The 20,013-nt window shown below is 36.7% G+C and overlaps 3 protein-coding genes across 4 annotated transcripts; 1 reads left to right on the top strand and 2 right to left on the bottom strand.

Moving 5' to 3' along the window:
• The first annotated feature begins 931 nt into the window (after positions 1 to 931).
• LOC107905488 (kinesin-like protein KIN-7F) lies at positions 932 to 6,197 on the top strand. 2 transcript variants are annotated; one of them, XM_016832146.2, is made up of 13 exons: positions 932 to 1,366; positions 1,496 to 1,923; positions 2,046 to 2,135; positions 2,224 to 2,324; positions 2,405 to 2,518; positions 2,605 to 2,686; positions 2,806 to 2,873; positions 2,957 to 3,022; positions 3,179 to 3,303; positions 3,422 to 3,758; positions 3,858 to 5,048; positions 5,379 to 5,626; positions 5,759 to 6,197. In XM_016832146.2, the coding sequence occupies exons 2-13, from the start codon at positions 1,743 to 1,745 to the stop codon at positions 6,078 to 6,080; spliced, it is 2,925 nt and encodes a 974-aa protein (XP_016687635.1). In that variant the 5' UTR covers positions 932 to 1,366; positions 1,496 to 1,742; the 3' UTR covers positions 6,081 to 6,197. The 2 variants fall into 2 exon arrangements, with proteins under 2 accessions (XP_016687635.1, XP_040949989.1); XM_041094055.1 differs by lacking the exon at positions 932 to 1,366 and having other exon boundaries at positions 1,788 to 1,923; positions 2,050 to 2,135.
• Positions 6,198 to 6,400: 203 nt separating this feature from the next.
• LOC107905489 (protein ACCUMULATION AND REPLICATION OF CHLOROPLASTS 6, chloroplastic) lies at positions 6,401 to 10,230 on the bottom strand. The gene is made up of 7 exons (XM_016832148.2): positions 9,753 to 10,230; positions 9,428 to 9,658; positions 9,117 to 9,341; positions 8,515 to 8,775; positions 7,461 to 8,421; positions 7,026 to 7,159; positions 6,401 to 6,830 (listed from the first exon to the last, which is right to left on the bottom strand). Exons 1-7 carry the CDS (start codon positions 10,035 to 10,037, stop codon positions 6,540 to 6,542), a joined length of 2,388 nt encoding a protein of 795 aa, XP_016687637.2. The 5' UTR covers positions 10,038 to 10,230; the 3' UTR covers positions 6,401 to 6,539.
• Positions 10,231 to 11,966: 1,736 nt separating this feature from the next.
• On the bottom strand, positions 11,967 to 15,508 carry LOC107905490 (1-acylglycerol-3-phosphate O-acyltransferase). The gene is made up of 9 exons (XM_016832149.2): positions 15,099 to 15,508; positions 14,623 to 14,859; positions 14,373 to 14,419; positions 14,175 to 14,293; positions 13,923 to 14,083; positions 13,379 to 13,491; positions 13,189 to 13,285; positions 12,401 to 12,524; positions 11,967 to 12,247 (listed from the first exon to the last, which is right to left on the bottom strand). Exons 1-9 carry the CDS (start codon positions 15,290 to 15,292, stop codon positions 12,122 to 12,124), a joined length of 1,218 nt encoding a protein of 405 aa, XP_016687638.1. The 5' UTR covers positions 15,293 to 15,508; the 3' UTR covers positions 11,967 to 12,121.
• Between the last annotated feature and the right edge of the window lie 4,505 nt (positions 15,509 to 20,013).

Here is a 20,013-nt window from a genome sequence, read left to right as displayed (position 1 = left end):
ACTAATATAAAAAAAGTTTAGGGACTAAGTTGAAAATTTTATCAAATTTAAGAATTAAGTGTTGCTTTATATCTCTTTAATTTAACATTTAAAATTTTAGATTTTTTTCTTCTATTAAAATTTTAATAATAAACATCTTAACTTACTTTTTAATATTTACATAGTATAATATATTTAATTTTACATTATATAGATAGGGGAAAACTAGCAAAAAAATTACCAATTTTGAAACATATTTAGCAAAATAGGCCATTTTTTTCATATTTATGCAAATAGATTAGTCTTGGAGCGAGAAATAAAAAACATGTCGTATTGGACGCATTTTCAGTTGAGGTGACAGAAAAATGTCGTGTAGGACATGCGTTCAACGCCCTTGCTACCACCTCAACTGAAAACGCGTCATATCAGGCTAATGTAGAAAAGGGGTAAGATAACAACATGGGGGTTTAGAAGAGAAGAGAGAGAGAGAAAAAATGTGCATTAGAATAATTATAAAGAAGTTCCTAAACTTTAGTCAAAAGTGAAAAAAAAATATTCAATTGATTAATGTGCTACGTCAGTAATTTACTAGTGGATTAATGAAATTTTTAATTGCAGTGACTAGTTCGAGCAGTTATCTTATTTAGAAAGGCTAAATTGAAGGAAAAAAATTTAGAGGGACCAAAATAACAACTTTGTTTTTTTTTTTAAAGCAATTGATTTTGGGTTTTTTTTTTAAATTTATTTTGGTATTTTGTTTTGAAAAAAAATTGATTTTGGTATTCGAAGGATATAAATGGGGTTGAAAAGATAAATTGGATACAGATGTTGCTTAAAAAAAATGTAAAAAGTAGTGTCTTTGGACAGGGTGGCGAGAGCGGCAATACTTGGAAAATTAAAGGTTAAAAAATAGTAAGACCACAATCTACATGTCCGATTTGTTAATGGGGGGGGGGTGGCGGTTATGTTTGAAAGGTCGGTAGTATTCCAAGTCAGAAAGAGAAAGTGTAAGGAGGCAAAGGTCTAGGACATCGCCTTTGTTTTTCCATTTTGCATCGCAATTCGCAATGCTGTCTTTTACTCGCATTTCTTCTTCTTCTTCTTCTCTCTTTCTCTTCCCAAAATTCAATGTAGAGTCAGATAGGAGGAGAAGAAGGAAAAGAAGCGCTGTTGGCTTTTGTTTTCTCTCTTTCTTGGAATTTTTATGCATCTTGTCTAGCTGTTTTCCCAACCTTTTCTATTTTCTTTATTCACCATCATTTTTTCCTTTTAAGAAGAAAGAGGAAAATTTTTCATCTATTTATTCCATTTGCATTTTTTTATTTATTTCGGACATTTGATTGATTTCATTTAAAGCTCAACCGTTTGCTTGAATTGAAGCTCCAAGGTGAGACGATTTTCTGGATTACAATTTTTATTTTATTTTTCATGTTCAAAATTTTGAATTTTTCTCTCTTTTATCCTTGGTATATCTATATAGATGTTAATTTATTCCGTTTCTGATTTGAAAATTAAGAGGCGGGAAAACAGAGAAAAAGGCTTCGACGTTGAGAAAACCATAAACCATTTTTGTTAAAATCGTATCGGAGCAACATCTGGGGAAAAACAGGTCATAATTTCTCTCCCTCAATACAGAGAGCTTCAAGGATTTTTTTTGGGGCCTGGTTCAGATCATAGACAGGCCTTTACCTTGAAATAAAAGGATAAAAATTGTTATTTGATTGTGAAAAAAACCCGAAGAAAAAAATTTAGGATTAGAGACAATGAGTGAAGAATTGCAACTCCATGAACAAGGAGAGAAAATTTTCGTTTCTATTAGATTAAGGCCATTGCAAGATAAAGCAAGGAACCGTATATGTGATTGGGAATGTGCTAACAATGACACCATCGTTTTCAAGAATAGTTTGCCCGAACGTTCCATGTTCCCTGCCGCCTACACATTTGGTAAACATTTCCGGAACCACTTGCTTACGTTTTTTCTTTGCCAAATAATTTTCCCTTTTGCGAATCCAGATCGTCTTCTAATCATAGTACTGTTTTTTGTTTACCAATTTCGTTGTGAATAGACAGAGTATTTGACAGTGAATCCAATACGATTCAAGTGTACGAGGAAGGAGCCAAACACATTGCACTTTCAGTACTCGAGGGTATCAATTGTAAGTGTTCTTTGTTCCTTGTTATTCGAGTCTATAACTATATAGTCAATTCAAAATGTTTCTACATTTTTTTCTTTTTGGCCTGCAGCAAGCATATTTGCATATGGGCAAACAAGTAGTGGCAAGACATATACAATGAGGGGCATCACTGAATATGCAGTATCGGATATATATGACTGCATAGAGAGGGTAATGATATATTAATTTAGGATTACATTTTCTCGTATTGGTTTTTGTAGATGACATTTTGTTTTTGATCAATATGTTAGCAAGAAGAAAGAGATTTTGTGGTGAAATTCTGTGCCATGGAGATATATAATGAAGCCGTGAGAGACCTCCTTAGCCCAGATAGTTACCCACTTAGAGTGCTGGATGATCCAGAGGTACAAATTTCCCCCCTGCTTTATGCTTCCTGGTCGTCTTATTGTATGAGCATAACCTTTTTACAACACTGATTTCACTCCAACAGAGGGGAACGGTTGTGGAGAAACTTACTGAGGTGGTTCTAAGAGACAGGGACCATCTTCACGAGCTCCTTACAATCTGTGAAGGTAAAGTGTTTCTCAAACATTCATGGAACTGTATTTGTATACTGTTTCTTTGGGGTGTTTTTTCTTTTCTTTTTCACTAGATGACATTATATATGCAATTTGGTATTGGATTTGCTCAGCTCAAAGGCAGATAGGAGAGACAGCTTTGAACGAAACTAGCTCGAGATCACATCAGATTTTGCGGCTGGTAGGCATGCCTACTTGAGTGAACTTTCTTTTATCAGAACTGAGCCTAGTCTTACTACTATGTTCAATGGTGCAATCTTGCAGACAATTGAAAGTTCAGCCCGTGAATATGCTGGAGCTGGAAATTCAAGCATTCTTGCAGCTTCTGTGGTATGATACAATTAACTTATTAAAAGACAATGCATTTATATTGTTTCAAGTGGGAATCATTGAAATAATAGAGACAATATTAGAAATTGAATTTGTAAGTACTAAATGGTAACGTGAACTTTAACAAGGAAAATTTGACCCTTTTTTTTGGTACAGAATTTTGTTGATTTAGCAGGAAGTGAACGAGCTTCTCAGACCTCAGCTGCTGGTACAAGATTGAAAGAAGGCTGCCATATAAACCGGAGTCTACTAACTCTTGGGACTGTGATTCGCAAATTAAGGTTGAACAATTCTTTTCATTTTTATTAAGAAACAAATATTGTAGGAGATATGTTGGTCTTTTAACTCGTTAAAAACATATATTCTTTCTGGCCAATTAACTGGGATGACACTTTGCAGCAAGGGAAGAACTGGCCATGTACCATATAGAGACTCAAAGTTGACACGAATACTCCAGAATGCCTTAGGAGGAAATGCGAGAACAGCCATCATTTGTACGATGAGTCCTGAGCGCATTCATGTTGAACAATCAAGAAACACTCTCTTGTTTGCTAAATGTGCTAGGGAGGTAAGAACGAATGCGCAGGTGAATTTAATTATGTCAGATAAGGCATTGGTAAAGCAATTACAAAGAGAACTGGCTAGACTGGAGAAAGAAATGAGGAGCTTGGGATCAGCTTCAGTTAAAGGAGATACTGCTGGTGTGCTGCGAGAGAAAGAGAAACTCATTGGACAGGTGATTAGACCAACTTCAGAAAGCTGTTTCATACGTGCCCTGGTTTAAATGATTTACTCTTATTAACCTGGTTCCCCCCCCCCCCTTGAGAACCAACAGATGGCCAAAGAGATAGAAGACTTAACTTGGCAACGTGATCTTGCTCAATCTCGAGTTGAGAATTTGCTACTGTCAGTTAGAGAAGTTCAAATGCTAAAGCAGTCAACAAATTCATCAAAAGTGGCCAAGGTTCCCTGTACGGTTGGTTCCAACAAGCGTAAGGATACTGTTGCACCTAGTGCCAACAATCAATATCTCGGGCTTGCTGAGAATCCTGAAGAGGATTTTCTACTCGATGGCATGACTCCAAAGTTTGTTGGGCCTGATCCATGCAAGGATTGGGAGATTTTTGAAAAAATGGATCAAGAATTTGAAGACAGGGAAGTTCCATGCGTTGAAATTGGAGACTCAAGAAATACAATGAATAAAGAAGCTGGTGTTCACTTTTTGAGTCTTCACAACAATGAAGGAAAATTAGGCATGGAGGAGGCCATTGTCAAGAAAACAGGAGCTGACGACTTCGTGACCGATCCTAAAAATATTGAAGGAAAATTAACCGTGAATGAGTCAAGTGTTGAGAAGCATGAAGGTGATGGTTTCTCCACTGATCCTGTGGACAAACAAGGAAAATTAGGCATGATTATTACCACGAATGAGAATGTAGTATCATCCCCACGACAGGAAGATTTGCAATCAAGTCCTGCTTACAATGATCAAACTTACAAGGGTTTGAACCAAAGAATTCATGAGCTGCAAAGGACGGTCAATTTTCTTGTCAATGTTCAGCATGTAGACCAGTCGCCTAGCTTCTCAGATATATCTAATTCTAGTAGCAGGAGGAGCCTGACCAGAAGCAAAAGCTGCAAGGCAGTTGTCTCTACTGTGCCATCTTCACCTTACTTTGAAAAGGAAGCACTGAATGGAAGCACACCCCTTTTCACTGGAGTAGAAAGGGACTTCGTTGATAGACCAAGAGACCTTTACCAAAAATTTTCTGAACTGAAATTTGACAATATAAGCGAAAATATGTCCAGAAGAAATTCTCGAACTTCTGTTAGTAGCAGCTCTGTGGATACGTTAAATCTGAAAGATTTAGATGCTGAAGACACTTTTGGTGCAACCAATTTTGCTCCACGACCGTGGAAGTCAATTAGCGAGGATCCTTTGGCAAGAATTTCCACCTCCACTGTTTTAGCCGCTGGCGGCAGTCAAACGAAACTGCCCTCAGAAAAGCAAATTGATAACAACTCGGTAAGAAGATGAACCTCCTTCCTCTCTTTTTCTTGTTTCTCAAACGAAATCAATATTTCATAGTAGCGTTTGTAGGTTCATTTCTTATATTATAGTAGCTTACTTATCAGTAAAAATGCATGAACTTGGAATAAGAGATTATGATAACTATCTTCCTGCTTTTTAGGTAAGTTTATTCGTAAGATTTATGTGAAGCATAAATTGATCCTGCACTTTCGGCATGAAGATATCTAGTATTGACTTTTGACATTTTTATGTTTTATCGCTGATGATAACTGGCAACTAACATATTTCCTTTAACATGGAATGGTTATGGATGAGATAATAAAGGATGACAAGCAACTACAGTCTAATTGGCCCTCAGAATTTGAGGAGAAGCAGAGACAGATAATTGAACTTTGGGATGCATGCAATGTATCATTATCCCATAGAAGCTATTTCATCCAGCTTTTCAAGGGTGATCCTTCTGACTGTTTGTATATGGAGATAGAGCTCAGAAGATTGAAGTTTCAAAAGGACTCAATATCAGACGACTATGGTTCTCAGAGAGAGAGTCCAATTTGCACAACAGCTTCAGGGTAAATTTAAGCTTATCTTAATTGAACGGCATACTGCACAATTGCACACTCAGGCATAGGGAATTACTTTTATGTGATTCATCTTCAATTCAATACAAAACAGTAACTTTTCTTCTTTTTTTACGCTGGCAGTGAGAAGGAATTGATTCGTGAGAGAGTAATGTTGAGCAAGCAAATACGAAGTAAGTTATCAAGAAAGCAAAGAGAAGAACTGTACAAGAAGTGGGGAATTGATTTGAACACAAAGCAGAGGAGTTTACAAGTGGCACGCCTTGTATGGACAGACACCAAGGACATGGAGCACGTAAGGGAGAGTGCTGCTGTGGTGGCTAAGGTGCTAGGATTCGTGGAACCAAGTCAAGCCCCCAAGGAGGTAGTTGGGCCCAGCATCTTGCCCAGATTTCTAAGCCGAAGATCTCACAGCTGGAGTCTGAGACTTCCTTCCCTGTTTTAGAAGACGTTGAGGATAGAGAGAATTTATCTAGTTGACATCTTGATCTTGTCATTTCTAGTTCCCAAGTCCCTATTGTAAATTGAAAGGCATATAAAATTAAATCAGATTTTAGTCGCAGATTCATTTTGATTCTTTCGTTGCTCATTGTTTTTCATATAACACATAATAAAAGTAATGAAGGAATATTCTTCCAAGGACTTGTAAATTATATCCAAATAGCATAATTCCCAATTTTTAGGTCCAATTAGAGGCATAGATATGTGACCCACGAAACCTAAATAATCAAACAAGACAATAACGAGAGGAGGTTAGCTCGCATCTTTTAATTTGAACTGCTTGCATGACGGGAAAACGCTAACTCTTGTTTTCTCAAACAATATAACAAATATAGCTACGTAAAAAGGCAAAGCTGGTAACGATATTGGAGCTTTCAGGTTTTTTATGCTTTATACATCATAGCTAAGATTTGTAGACAGATCCTTCAGTGATTTTCCAGCCTGAGTTGGAACAAGACATCTCATATCTCGTGGTGTAGGAGTTTACATTAGAGGCATTGTTCTCCGGATGATGAACATCAGTCAAGCAGGTGGATTCTTCCAGAGTAGCTTCGACTACAGCTCGCTGGCCATCTAGTGAAAGGGTAACACTGTCAATGGCCATGTTCAGTAGACTATATTCATATACCCAACCAAGCTGAGCGATTTCGGCTGCACGATCTGTCCATGTCTTCAACATTTGACCATCCAGAACCTGGCAGTTTTCTCAGTGTTATGAAAAAGGCACAGGAGTCCTAATGAAGCCTTAGAAAGTCTCCGAAAGCTATCTACTTCATAAAATTCAACATAAACAGCTATCCCAAAATGAACAGAGTCCAGTTCTTAGGGCAGTTCTCAAGATTTATATTTGCAGGAATTCCAGAATAGACAATGAACAGCATATTATTACCTCTGGCAATTTATCAAGGCGGTGATCAGGTCCAAACGCCTCAGATTTAATATTCTGCCACTTGCGAACAATGCCTTCTGCAATTCTTGCATCCATTCTAGGTAATTCTTGCAAAGACTTTTCATCTACTGATCCTGCAAAGTTTAAGGAAGTTTTGAGCACCACTAATTATGGAAAAACAGGACGACTTTGAAGGATTTGACTAACTTGGACATATTGTTTAGAGGGAGAAAATCCTACCCCCTCCCAACTTAAAATAATATAATAGAAAAAAGGTGCAGTATTAGCGATACAAATAATAAGGCTGAAACTAAAGGATCAATATATAACAGCAATCCCGTCCTAAGCCATTCTAGAAAATACTTCAGGTATTGGAAATAATGCTGCATTATGCTAAAATTTTACTTATTTACCACATTTATTATCAAGTCATACCTACATTGATGACATCAGTTGCCATAGCTGGACTGATGCCTTTACCGGTCACTGATGAACTAAATTTACCAGATAAAAACTTCAAGCCAACCAATGTCATCACTCCAATTACCACACCAGCAGACATGATCTTGACACTGGCATCTTTAATTTTGTCACTTATTGTTTCTTCTTCATACATTCCTTCCAAACTGCTTATTCCAGGAACCTCAGCTAGGATGGCAGAATCCTCTTGATCAGGTTTTCCAAGAGTCTCCTCACTTTCAACAGGAAGAAAGTTGTTCATCTCACCATCTAATTGATGTCTCGCAGTCTCTTCTGAGCGACGAAGAGGAAACACCTTCTGCAATGCCTGAATTGCACTAGCCTTTACATGATCAAGAACTGCAGTAGCCTCAGCACCTATCCTCACTATAGCTGCGGCTGCAGCCAAGGGTGAACCACCTGCTCCCTCAAGCCTTTCTAAATATCTCAGGACAGTAGGATCATCATAATAATCTCCAAGCTTGAATTGTATATCTTTGGTGTCTCTAAATCTAGGAAAAACCACCTCCATTAGCCATGCCTCCAGCAGTTTGCAAAGCCCGGGAAGATCTCTGTCATCGTCATCCTTTGAGTTTTCCAAGACAAATTCTACAATAGATGTATTTCTATAAGGGGAGCTATCACTGTCTAAGCCCAACCACGAACGGCACTCATCAAGCTCCCCCACGAGCAATGAACAGAGACCCCTCTCCAAAGCAAAGTCTATCTCACGGTTTCCGACAGGAGCATAGAGAGAGACACTGTTCTCAAGAGTTGTTACCTTAGTCTGCTGAAGCTGCTGGAAGAGGTTATCAGCATCTCTTATGAGATGAGGTTTCTTGTTTAAAAAAGCTTGAGCAACAAGTGCAACTGCTACACCATAAACTTCGAAACTTTCTGCAGGAATATTGCTTGGAGTGGCTGCAAATAGATCAACCTGCTCGTAGGAAAGGAATTAAAACTAAAGAAAAACCAAGAGACCAATCAGAAAGCCTAGAAGGCAAAATGAATAATAGTGAGCATACAATACCTGTTCAGCTGCTGTCATACACAAGAAGGCCTGATTCATAAAATCTTCACGGGTAAAACCTCCTGCGATTGCAGCAGCTCCTCCTCCACCAACAGCCCATAATATGTTGCGTACACCATAAAGACCCTCCGCTCTCTTTGTCCGATATGCATCATCAAGGGGCAAGGCTAGAAGTTCCAGAACACAACGTGGGGTAATCTCTTCTAATGTCTCATCAATCTGTGACTGCAAATCCAGAGCAAGACTGCTGGCACCTTCCTCCTGCATGCTCCATAGAACGGATTTATCAAATATCATGTAATACACAAGTTTAGAAACCAAAAAAATCTAAGTTGATCTATGCATGACCTCTGTCTGCGTCTAGGTTCACTACAAGCTTCTTTTACTATGCATAAGTTACCTCAGTTAAATACTAGTAATACAAAAACATTCTATACATTTCTTTGGTTACTCATTGTTTGGTGATAGGCAGACTTCAGAACACCACAGTAATAGCGAACCCACCAATTTACAATTAATCTAGACAACCACATAGTCAAACACAATTTCATCAATATAGCAGCAAAATTTACAAATGGAAGTAGAAAGTTGTATTCAAGTACCTGCAACAGCTTCAAAGCCCTCTCAAGCACCTCACAACCACCAATGAAATCTGGAGGATCCAAAGCCATAGCATCCCTCGACAAGTCCACATAAGCCAGGGCCATTGCCAGAACGACATCCTGTTTAAATGCCTTGGGCAGCCTCTCTCTCAGCAAACTCTCCCCAATTTGAAGCACCACTTCAGTCTCCCCAGCTTCTTGCAACACGCACAATGCTCCAGGAACCTACATTTACCACAGTTTCTCAATAACCAAACACAAATTAAAAAATTAAAAAAAGAAAAGAAAAGAAGAAGATAAAATGCAATTACCTTGTCCCAGGGGACTTGAGTGATGATAGTGTCACGCTCATCGTCGACAAGACCTTGGTTGTAATTTCGTCTAGAGCCAGGGTTAGATAGGGTTTCACAGGCAGCTAGAAGAATCTGTCTTCGGCTAATTATGGTGTCTTGACTGAACCCATATTGAGGCGGTTTCGAAACCCTTGCTTCATAGGCTCTTCTAATTCCATCACCTAAGAAATGAGTCTCGGCTCCTAAAACCTGCATTTGAAAATGGTAGTTTTTAAATAACTCCAATTCCCAAAAGTAAAACGAAAAAAAAATCAAAGGAAGTGAGAGTTACTGTGCGACTGACCTTGTAGAAATCAAGGGGAATGGAAACGTGGCGTTCGGGAGGAGAAGGGGCGAGAAGGGGAGGGTAAGGGGGAGAAAGAGTGGCGGTTGAGGAGGAAGAAGAGGAGACGGAATTATCGGGGGCAGGGAGAAATTGGAAGTCAGCAAGGAGGCGCTCGGCCCATTTACTGGCGGAGCAGACGACGGTAGTTGAACGGTGGTGGAGTCTGGAGGGTTTAGGAGGGTGGAATAAAGGAGTAAGTGTAGGAGTGCACAGCCCGATGCTAATGTGCCTCAAAGATTCCATCCTGGGGGTTCTGTGAGATCAAAAAAGGAAAAATATAAAATAAAGAACTAAAATCTTGTTCAAAGAATTCGGCTGCTAGGCTTCTCCCCTTCTATAGATAATCAACATTATTCCAGCAAATCTAGCATTTCTAAGATAATTATCTCACCAATGTGTTGTAGTCTTGGTTATAATCATAATAAAACTCCCTCCTAGTTTGGTTAGGATATTAGGGTGTTACCTGTTTAAACCCTCCCAATTAGGAGGCTGCATAACTTACTTAATCCAATCAAATTAATTCCTTCAAAAATTAGGGAAAAGGTTTCCTCAAACTTTTATTTTCAAATAATCCCCTTCAAAAACCCATAATTAATCGGATTAACTAATCAATCAAAATTAATAATACAATATATTATATATACAAGCCCAATATGTATTACCTATCTATAATATATATTCGATTATGATACAACTATTATATAAGTGAAGATTCCATCACATTATTAAATTGAGTTATGATTATCATTTATAAATAATAGTAATTTTATATTTTGTTGGTATTATTCATGCATTAATTGGTGCGTAATATTTTAGTAGGTGCAATCAGAATTAAGTGAAATGAATTAATATAATTGGTACAAATTAAAAATTTCATCGGTGCAAAATATAGAGTTGAATAATTTATTTTATTATAGAATAGCGCACATTAGTTGATGCTATCAAAATCGATGCAGAATTGACTACATTGATTAGATTGTAAAGATAGCTAAACCAAATGGAACTATAACAATTAATATAATATAATTGGCTAAAGAAAATATATTGTGAAAAATAGAAAGGAAGCAACAAATGTCCTTTCAGAGTAGAAGGAAAAGGAAGAAGTAATGATTTCAGCAGCTGTGATAGAAGTCTACTTAAATGATAGTGAAGAAGGGTATTATGTAAACAAGAATTGTGAATCAAAGTTAATGCACAAACAAAACCTAACAACAGCAACACTGTCATGGTAGTATCACCACAACAACAGCAGTCAACCCAAGCCAGTAATGTGCATAGAGAATTATTTAAACCTCAATCTGTCTTTTAATTGTCTTGGGACAATATAGAATTTTGAATCATTTAGCTCAACATAGATGATGCCATCTAACTTTGAATATTGTAAAAATAACTCGGTCGAGAGGAAACGTGGTGCATAATCAAACCTAGAAGCAACCTAATTGAAATCAATATAGCAACCCAAATTTGAAAGGCTATATAAGGGTTTTTTTTTTTGGAAGGATATAAAAGTATCACATATTTAGGTAGAGAATGTCTACTGAGAAACAACTTTTTCCCCCCAGTATTAGATTCTCTTTTGGAAGCTTTGGGAATTGGATATTTGTTAGCCACATTGGACATTGGATTTCATGAAACAATTAATCAGCATGTCAGTCCAGGATGGAGTCACCCTGTTCAATTGTGTTTGTAATTCTTTGTTGGGCCGTTGGATATATCCTCAAAAATTTTTACCTGCTTTAATGTTATCGTATGAATCTTGTTACTGTATCCAAAGTTGGTTCAGAGTTCACAACTCCAACCTCCCCACCCACATTCAATCTGGTCATGATCTAAACAATGCGAATCAGTTTTCCTGTGCATCTTGTTGCCACTGTCAAATTTGTCAGATTTTAACTTCGGTTAAAATGTATTTTATCTGTGAGTTTTCTCTCATAATACAAGTCGGCCTTCAGTATAGGTTGCAGCTCTGGCTAGCCGAGCTAAGTGTCTGCAGTAAAAGATACACACACTGCTTTGATCTTTTATTGTCAAAAGGAGGCCTAAGTGATGAAGCCACAACCTATTGCTTCCACTCGGACTTCTGTAACATCTTAAACATGGAAACTCTTTCTACCTCCCCTTAAAATCAATTCTTCAATATCCATCCCCTTTAACCAGTAACCAGATTCAAGGTACTGCCAAACACATAATACGTATATAAAAATATTATGATACAAGCTACAGGCAAATAATGTTTTTTCTTTACCCAAATAATCTTCTGACCAATGAAACTCGGTGTAATGCGTCATACAACATGTGGAAAGAAATTAAAAAATACTTTGCTTCTTCTATGCTGATACTAAATCTTCAGGAAAGGGTTCTTTATCAGGGTTAGGTGAAAGAAATCTCCTACAGGCATACAACACAGCTGAATGGAATCCATCTCTATTTTCAAGAAACACAAAATGCCCGGCCTGCAGATGAGAGAGAAGAAAGATGAGGAGGCTGAAAGGAAGGATAGCATTTCAGATTTAAAATAGTCCATTCAAGGTTCTAAAATAAACGCTCTCATGAAAAGAAAAAATGTCTTTGGCAGATTGCCGCCCAAGTTATGTCTTATAACAGACCTGAGGAACCCTGATAATTTCACATGGGACCTTCATTTGCTCGCGAGCTTCTTGGGCTCCTTGGTAGTTCATCCAATCTTCAGCCCCATATATAAAAGTGGTTGGCACTTTCCACTCAGATGCACTATTCATGAATAAATTAAAAAAAAAAACAGAAGTTATTCAATGTCTTCAAACACCTGGAATCATCATTGTTAGAAGATTACAAGACTGATCTAGACTCTAGCTAGTGCCTAGGTTTGAGGAAGTGCTTGAGGTTTATGATCATTTCATCATCTGTTCTATTTTTTTCCTCGAGGATTTGAAAGTGAGGTCTAGGTTTGAAGAAGTTCACAAGCCAATTAGATGTTAAATGCATGTGTTCAAGGTTGAATAAGTGCTTTTAATTGCAAGTTTTAATACATCTCTGCTTCCAATGAGCCCCTGAATAGCATTATATAAAATGGCATGGGTTATATGACCCTCAAAACCAGGGTGAAGCTACATGATCATTACATTCTTTTTTCCTGCATCATCATCATAACAACAACAACTTAGCTCTAGTGAAACCTGTATTGTGCAATGATGTGAATAATTCCCAAGCACCAGGAGGAGAATATGTAATTTGCTTCTAGAAGATGTTTTCAAATCAAAGTGAGATATTGTACAACTGCAAGTCCCAAGCTCTAGACAGAATCTTGACCAATATAAAAATAGGCAGGTATTAGGCCATCTAATGAACCCAATTAAAAAACAGTAAACATTTCCGCTGAATCATTAAATGAGTTTAATGAAGCAGGGTATCAAACCTGTTTAAAAGTGCCCGATTAAATGCTCCAAATGCAAATATATATTTTAAGCAGAGCTCTCCACTTGCTTTGGCAGCTGAGGTATGGTACACATAATCTTCAACAATGAAGAACGGGAAAAAGCAGCCATTATATATCTATTATTTGTTAATAGAAAAGCCATACACAAAATCCAAAAATCTTACAATACCAGATAGAAGTCTAGACTCCTCCTCTGTAAATACACCCTCAGGTGAATATCTGTTGGTAAACCTAGCAGCTGTATACTTTCGTACAAGATCTGGACCCCAAGGACCTAAGCCTCTGCATACACAATCATCCAATAAATGCACAAAAATAATAAACTAAACAACTTGATATGAAATGCAATGGAAGACAGAATTACTGGAAACATATATAAAATAAGTTAAACAAATAGGAGTATTAGGACTTTGACAGCAACATATAAGAACAAAGGTAACCTACAAACATAACAGTTTAAGATAGAAGTAACCTACAAAAGACATGTACCATTGAGAAATAACCTACATAAGAACCAATGGGGAGATCATTGGCAATAGGTTAGAAAGGATCGACTGCCGACCCTTATTTTCTTCCCTTAGAATGAATGAACTTGCTAGCAACATTTTAGAGCATAATTAATACTGTTCCATCAGACAAGTCCAGAGCAGTGCTCAATAGAAAAGCTTGATTTGTGATTCAGGTTAAGAAAATAGAACCAGATAATTACAAACCTTATAATCTTCTGAGGAGTAAAATTAGACTCCCACAAATGACTCAAAATTGCCCCCCTCCATGTTGCTCTGAAGCGGGTTACCCACTCATATGTTGTGTCTGATTCTGATGAAAGTCCAGCAGTCCCCACTAAAATTAAGTGTTGAACATGTTCAGGATGCTACAGGATTAACACAAGGGACATTAGAATAAAAAGATGCAATATCAAGCTGCTTGTTGCACTCAAACATTCAACATTTAAAAGCAATCACCTTGAGAGCATATTTAGCTGCAACATATCCTCCAAAAGAATGCCCAAGTAATATGAAGTTACTAAGGTTTTTTGCTTTGCGCCACTCCTCCAAAGAATCAATAAACCATGCCTCAGTTTCTGCATCATAACACACCAAAAGTGAATTACATGTTCGATTAAAAGGGGCAAAGGGATTATTAGCATTCTGTTCACTGACCTTCAGTGCTTTTGCATGTAAAGTCAGGCCTACTTGATCCACCCCAACTGGAGAGAAAGATGAAGAAAGAATAAGAAACTATTATAATGTAGATATCAAGAGCCAAAAAAAAAAAAAGCCAACACAGTCAGCAATTTCCATAATGAGAATAAGAAGTGTTTAAAGGAGGACATGATTCGTAAAACTATAAACCAACCCCCTACTGAAAATCAAGCCAAACCCATAACCTTTTAAGACAAAAGGAGCTTACCCAAGCTGATCAATAGCAATAACCTTGAAACGATTGGCAAGATAATCAAAATTCTTGAAAAAGAAACCTTGAGAAGCAGCATATCCGTGTACCATAACAAGGGTGGGAGAACCCTCCTTGCTATCAAAGGTAACTGTGTTTATGAACCTCGGCTCGTTACTTGAAGAACGAAACCACCTAACCTTAGAACCAGGCGGACCTGAACCTATATTCACGAGCTCTTGCACATATGGAGTCCTGAAATTTCAATAACCCATTCAAATTTATCGAATTCCTATCGAAGTTTTCACCAAAATCAATACAAATTTTTGATATAATTAAAACCAAATTATTATCAAATTGAAGAAAAAAGAAAATTGAGGTTCCAGGAAACTTGAAATTGGAGTTCCGGCTTTTCCGCTTTTCCAAGCGTATAAGCTGAAACCAAGATAACCCTAAAAAAGCTGATGATGACAAGAAATCGAAGGTCAACTTACTTGACGAGAGAGAGAAGGCGTTTCTCGGAGGCGATGATATGATCAGTGGAAGTAGGAATCCAACGGAGAACGGAGGGCCATAACGATCTGGATTTCGCTATAATCGACGGGGATGATCGAATCTCGGATTTATTGATTTCTTCGGCCATTTTTCTTAAAATTAAGCTGGACCAACGATAGACAGATCTGTTCATCCGATGTTCGATCTTTTGCTTAACAATACAACATTCTTTTTCGTTTTTATATACCGAAGCTTTGATTTTTGACTTTATTAGGGAGAATGGAATTATTCAAAGGTGGCGTTGAATTTTTTTTATTATTTCCTTAATCGAAAAGATACAATCGACAAAGCAAGTACGCTATCACCAATTACTAGCGCGTTTAAACATTAAAGACTGCTACTTAAGGACATTTCATTCATCTCGTTCTTCTCAGCCCAGATTTAAAGGATGTCAAAAATTACAGGCTTTTTTTTATAAAATTAACCTAAAATATTTATTTAATTACATAAATAACGCATTTTTTTGATTAAACACGTAAATCAACTAAAATCTATAGTGAAAATTAGTGGAGCAAAAGAGTTTAGCGGCAAACATGACACATCAACAATTAAGATAAAAAATTAATTTTTTTGTGGAGCATGTATACATATCAAGGAAATATTATAATTTTTGAAAAAAGAGAGGGACTTTAATAAAATTTTTCATTTTCTGGTGGAGCCACCAGTTTCCAATGTGATTTTTTTAAAGTTTTCTAAAATTTTAAATATATTAAAAGAATGTTAAGTGTAATTAATTTTAAAAGTTTAATATATTTAAAATTTTGATATACTTAATATATATTTTTAATAGATAAAGACAAAAAATATTTTCTTAATATATTTAAAATTTTAGAAAATTTAAAAAAAATTAAATATATTAAAAAAGATTTAAGTATAAACAATTTTAAATTTTTAATATATTCAATTTATATTTTTAAAATATATTTTAAAATTTTAATATATTTTTTAATAGGTAAAGAGAAAAAAGATCTTTTAATATATTTAAAATTTTTAAAAAAATTAAAAATTTTTAAATATATTAAAATTTTAAATATGTTAAAGAAAAAGTTGAGTATAATTAACTTAAAATTTTTAATATACTTAATATATTTAAATATAATAAAATTTTGAACATATTAAAAAAAATTGAAGTATAACTAATTTTAAAATTTTAATTTATTTTTTAATAGGGAAGACACTTTTTTTTTATTTTTAAAATTTTAAAAAGAAAAAGGAGTGGGCAACTTTAGAAACTGGTGGCCTCCATTTATTTGGCTCCACCAAAAAAAGAAATTTTATTTTAAAGTCCTTCCATTTTTTAGAAATTGTAATATTTTCTTGATATTTATACAGGTGACACCATTTTATATGGCTCCATCAAAAAATTGATTTTTTATCCCGGTTGCTAACGTAGTATGTTGGTAGCGCCAAACTCTTAGACTCCACCAATTTTCACTGTAGATTTTAACTCATTTACGTGTTTAATCAAAAAAATGAGTCATTTATGTAATTAATTAAATATTTTAGGTTAATTTTATAAAAAAAGCCCAAAATTACACTGTTAAAACAGTCGGCGATTGCAATGACGTAGAGGGTGACGATCGAGAGACTCCCAGAATCGTTATTTGACTGATCGAATATCTCCACTTTTGTTGCTTATAAAAAGGAAAAATTATTTGGGTTGGGTTTTAAATAAAGTCTGATGGGCCAGGGTTCTAGAACTCGATGTGGGGCCACCGTCTTGAACAACACGCTGAGTGACCGCAAGGCGCAAGCCTCAATTCTACAAAGTTCAGAATAATAGTAAATCAATGTTGAAAAACTTGATTGAAACAAGTAGTTTATATCTCTAATCTATCATCATCTGCTCCACAACGACCGCAAAGTAAGAGAGAGAAAGAAAATTATATTCAAGAGTTGTTGGCGGAAACACAGCGAAGCCAAGCAGACAGTCACTCGCCTATTGACTGCCCACAATCAAGCCTCAGGGAAGATCATCCCAACAAAATACTCTGCCCGCTCTACGAAAATATCCAATTACACAATTAAACCAAGAGTTTCAAGGTAGTTCTTCATAGTAATAATAATAGCTTCCAAACACGGGACTTTTGTTACCCGAATTTGGGAGTAGGTGTCAGATACATGTTTCCTAGCAGCAGAAAAACCAACGAGGCCGCTAGCAAGACCAGAAGACATGCGCATATCCATCGGAAAGGTAATAAGATTTAGCCTTTGGATTAACTTCGGTACTAATGATTACATCAATTATTAAGCCATAAATACCTAGCACACCAGCCACAACCATGGTCGACTATCGACTTCATCACCAGCTCTAGCCTCATTACCCCCCTCGACGCTACACCAACCTGTGGCACCTAAGCGGCTCCCATATCTGCGAAACATCCGATCCGTGATCTTCAAAGATACAAAAGTAGTCATTAGTAAAATGCTAGCGCAAGAAAATGAGGGAAGCAGTGGCACGTAAGAACCCACAGAAAGGAGCAGTTTCATATCCGTTATCATATTTGAGAACAAAATGCTAAACATCGAAGACAAAAAGCGTATATAAATTCAAGCTTCAGCTTTCTTATTTGAATCATTGCAACCTTACCATCCAACCTATGGTTTCACAATAGCTTCTAGGCACTAAGAATTCAGTATATATGAGGCATTAGAGGGCAAACCTCTCTTTGGCCACTGCCTAGAACCACAATATTTTCCAACCTGGAATTCCAGAAAGAGATATTAGCAACAAGGTAATACTATTCAAGAAATGAAAAGGGATTATTCCATTGACATCCTACGTATAGAAGAGTGTTGCGCGGAAGCGTGTGAAAGAGTAAAATTATTGTACTGAAAAATCACACTAAGTTCAATTCCCAGGAAAGAGAGGTAGATCACGAAGATCACTTAAATACCAAGTCTTTTCTAGCCAGAATATCCCTCTATCGTAATTTAATAGCACAATAAATCACTACAATCACATTCACAAAATATGCAAAACAAATAATAAAGAACACTAGAATTTTAACGAGGTTCAGCAAATTTTGCCTACGTCCTCGGGCACTACCAAATATATTTCACTCCAAAAATTACAAGTGAAATTTACAAATAGAGAGAGAGAATAATGCCTTAAGTAGAGAATGGCAATTATGGGATGAAGAAAGTAAGCAATGGTTAGGCCTATTTATAGTTGAGGTTCAAGGATCAACTTGCAATGTCCCTATACAATTAGGGACCAAAATTGCAATTATCCCATGCCAACTTTTAACCCAACTTGCCAACCAATATTACTTTCTACTTTCGGTGCCCACCCTTTTTGACTTTTCAAACAATGTGGGTGGGTTCCAATAATCTCCACCTTGAAGATTTGATTAGGATAATCTTATCTTCACACAATTCTTTCTGCCTTTGACAACAATACTTGATAGTGCCTTCTTCAACTGTTAAACTTGCAGGATATTAATCAAGTTCAAACAATGTTCGAACTTGGTTGCTGTTACCACCTTGGTCATCATATCTGCGGGATTATCTGCAATCTTGATCTTCTGAAGACAAATTTTCCCCTCTTCAATAATTTCCCGCACAAAATGGAATCGTACGTCGATATGTTTTGTACGTGCATGATAGACTTGATTCTTTGCTAAATGAATAGCACTTTGACTATCACAATACACGTTAATATGCTCTTGAACCAACCCCAAGGTTTTAGCCATACCTTGTAACCAAATAGCCTCCTTTACAGCCTCTGTTACAGCCATGTACTCGGCTTCTGTGGTTGACAATGCAACTGTAGACTGTAGTGTAGACTTCCAACTTATTGGTCCTCCAGCAAGTGTAAACACATAACCGGTGGTTAATCTTCGCTTGTCCAAATCACCGGCATAGTCAGAATCAACGTACCCAATAACACCTTTACCAAGTGTATTATCCTGCTTGAACAGTAATCCAACATGCACGGTCTTCTGAATATACCGTAGAATCCATTTCACAGCTTGCCAATGTCCTTTTCCAGGATTATGCATATACCTGCTCACTATACTAACTGCCTGTGAAATGTCGGGTCTTGTACACACCATTGCATACATCAAGCTACCCACTGCATTAGAATACGGAACTTGCAACATGTATTCTCGTTCCGTATTCGTCGAAGGAGATAGTTGTGCAGAAAGCTTGAAATGAGAAGCCAACGGGGTACTTACAGGTTTTGTCTGCTCGTTCATGCCAAACTGCTGTAGTACCTTTTTCAAATACTGCTTCTGAGACAAGCTAACTCTATCATGAGCTCTATCTCTCCATATTTCCATGCCGAGAATCTTTTTAGCTTCTCCTAGATCTTTCATCTCAAACTCGAGATTGAGTTGAGTCTTCAATCTTTCAATCTCAACTTTGCTCTTAGATGCTATTAGCATATCATCAACATATAAGAGCAAGTATATGAAAGTTCCTTCTTGTAGCTTCTGAAAATACACGCAATGATCAAATTTACTTCTTGTGTACCTTTGCCATTTCATGAACTGATCAAATCGCTTGTACCACTGCCTCGGAGATTGCTTCAATCCATAAAGCGACTTTGTCAGTTTGCAAACCCAATTTTCTTTTCCAGCAACCTTGAATCCATCTGGCTGAGTCATATAGATTTCCTCTTCCAAATCACCGTGTAAAAACGCGGTCTTCACATCAAGCTGAACTAGTTCAAGATCATATTGCGCAACCAAGGCTAGCAAAATCCGAATAGACGAATGCTTCACAACTGGAGAAAACACTTCATTGTAGTCTATTCCTTCTTTCTGAGCGTAACCCTTTGCTACTAATCTAGCCTTGTATCGAATTTCATTTTTATCAGGAAATCCTTCCTTCTTTGCATATACCCAT

This window comes from Gossypium hirsutum, chromosome D05, assembly GCF_007990345.1.
Source record: "Gossypium hirsutum isolate 1008001.06 chromosome D05, Gossypium_hirsutum_v2.1, whole genome shotgun sequence".
Classification (NCBI taxonomy): Eukaryota; Viridiplantae; Streptophyta; class Magnoliopsida; order Malvales; family Malvaceae; genus Gossypium; species Gossypium hirsutum.
Note: the sequence above shows the minus strand (reverse complement) of the source record. Positions and strands in the feature narration are given on the sequence as shown.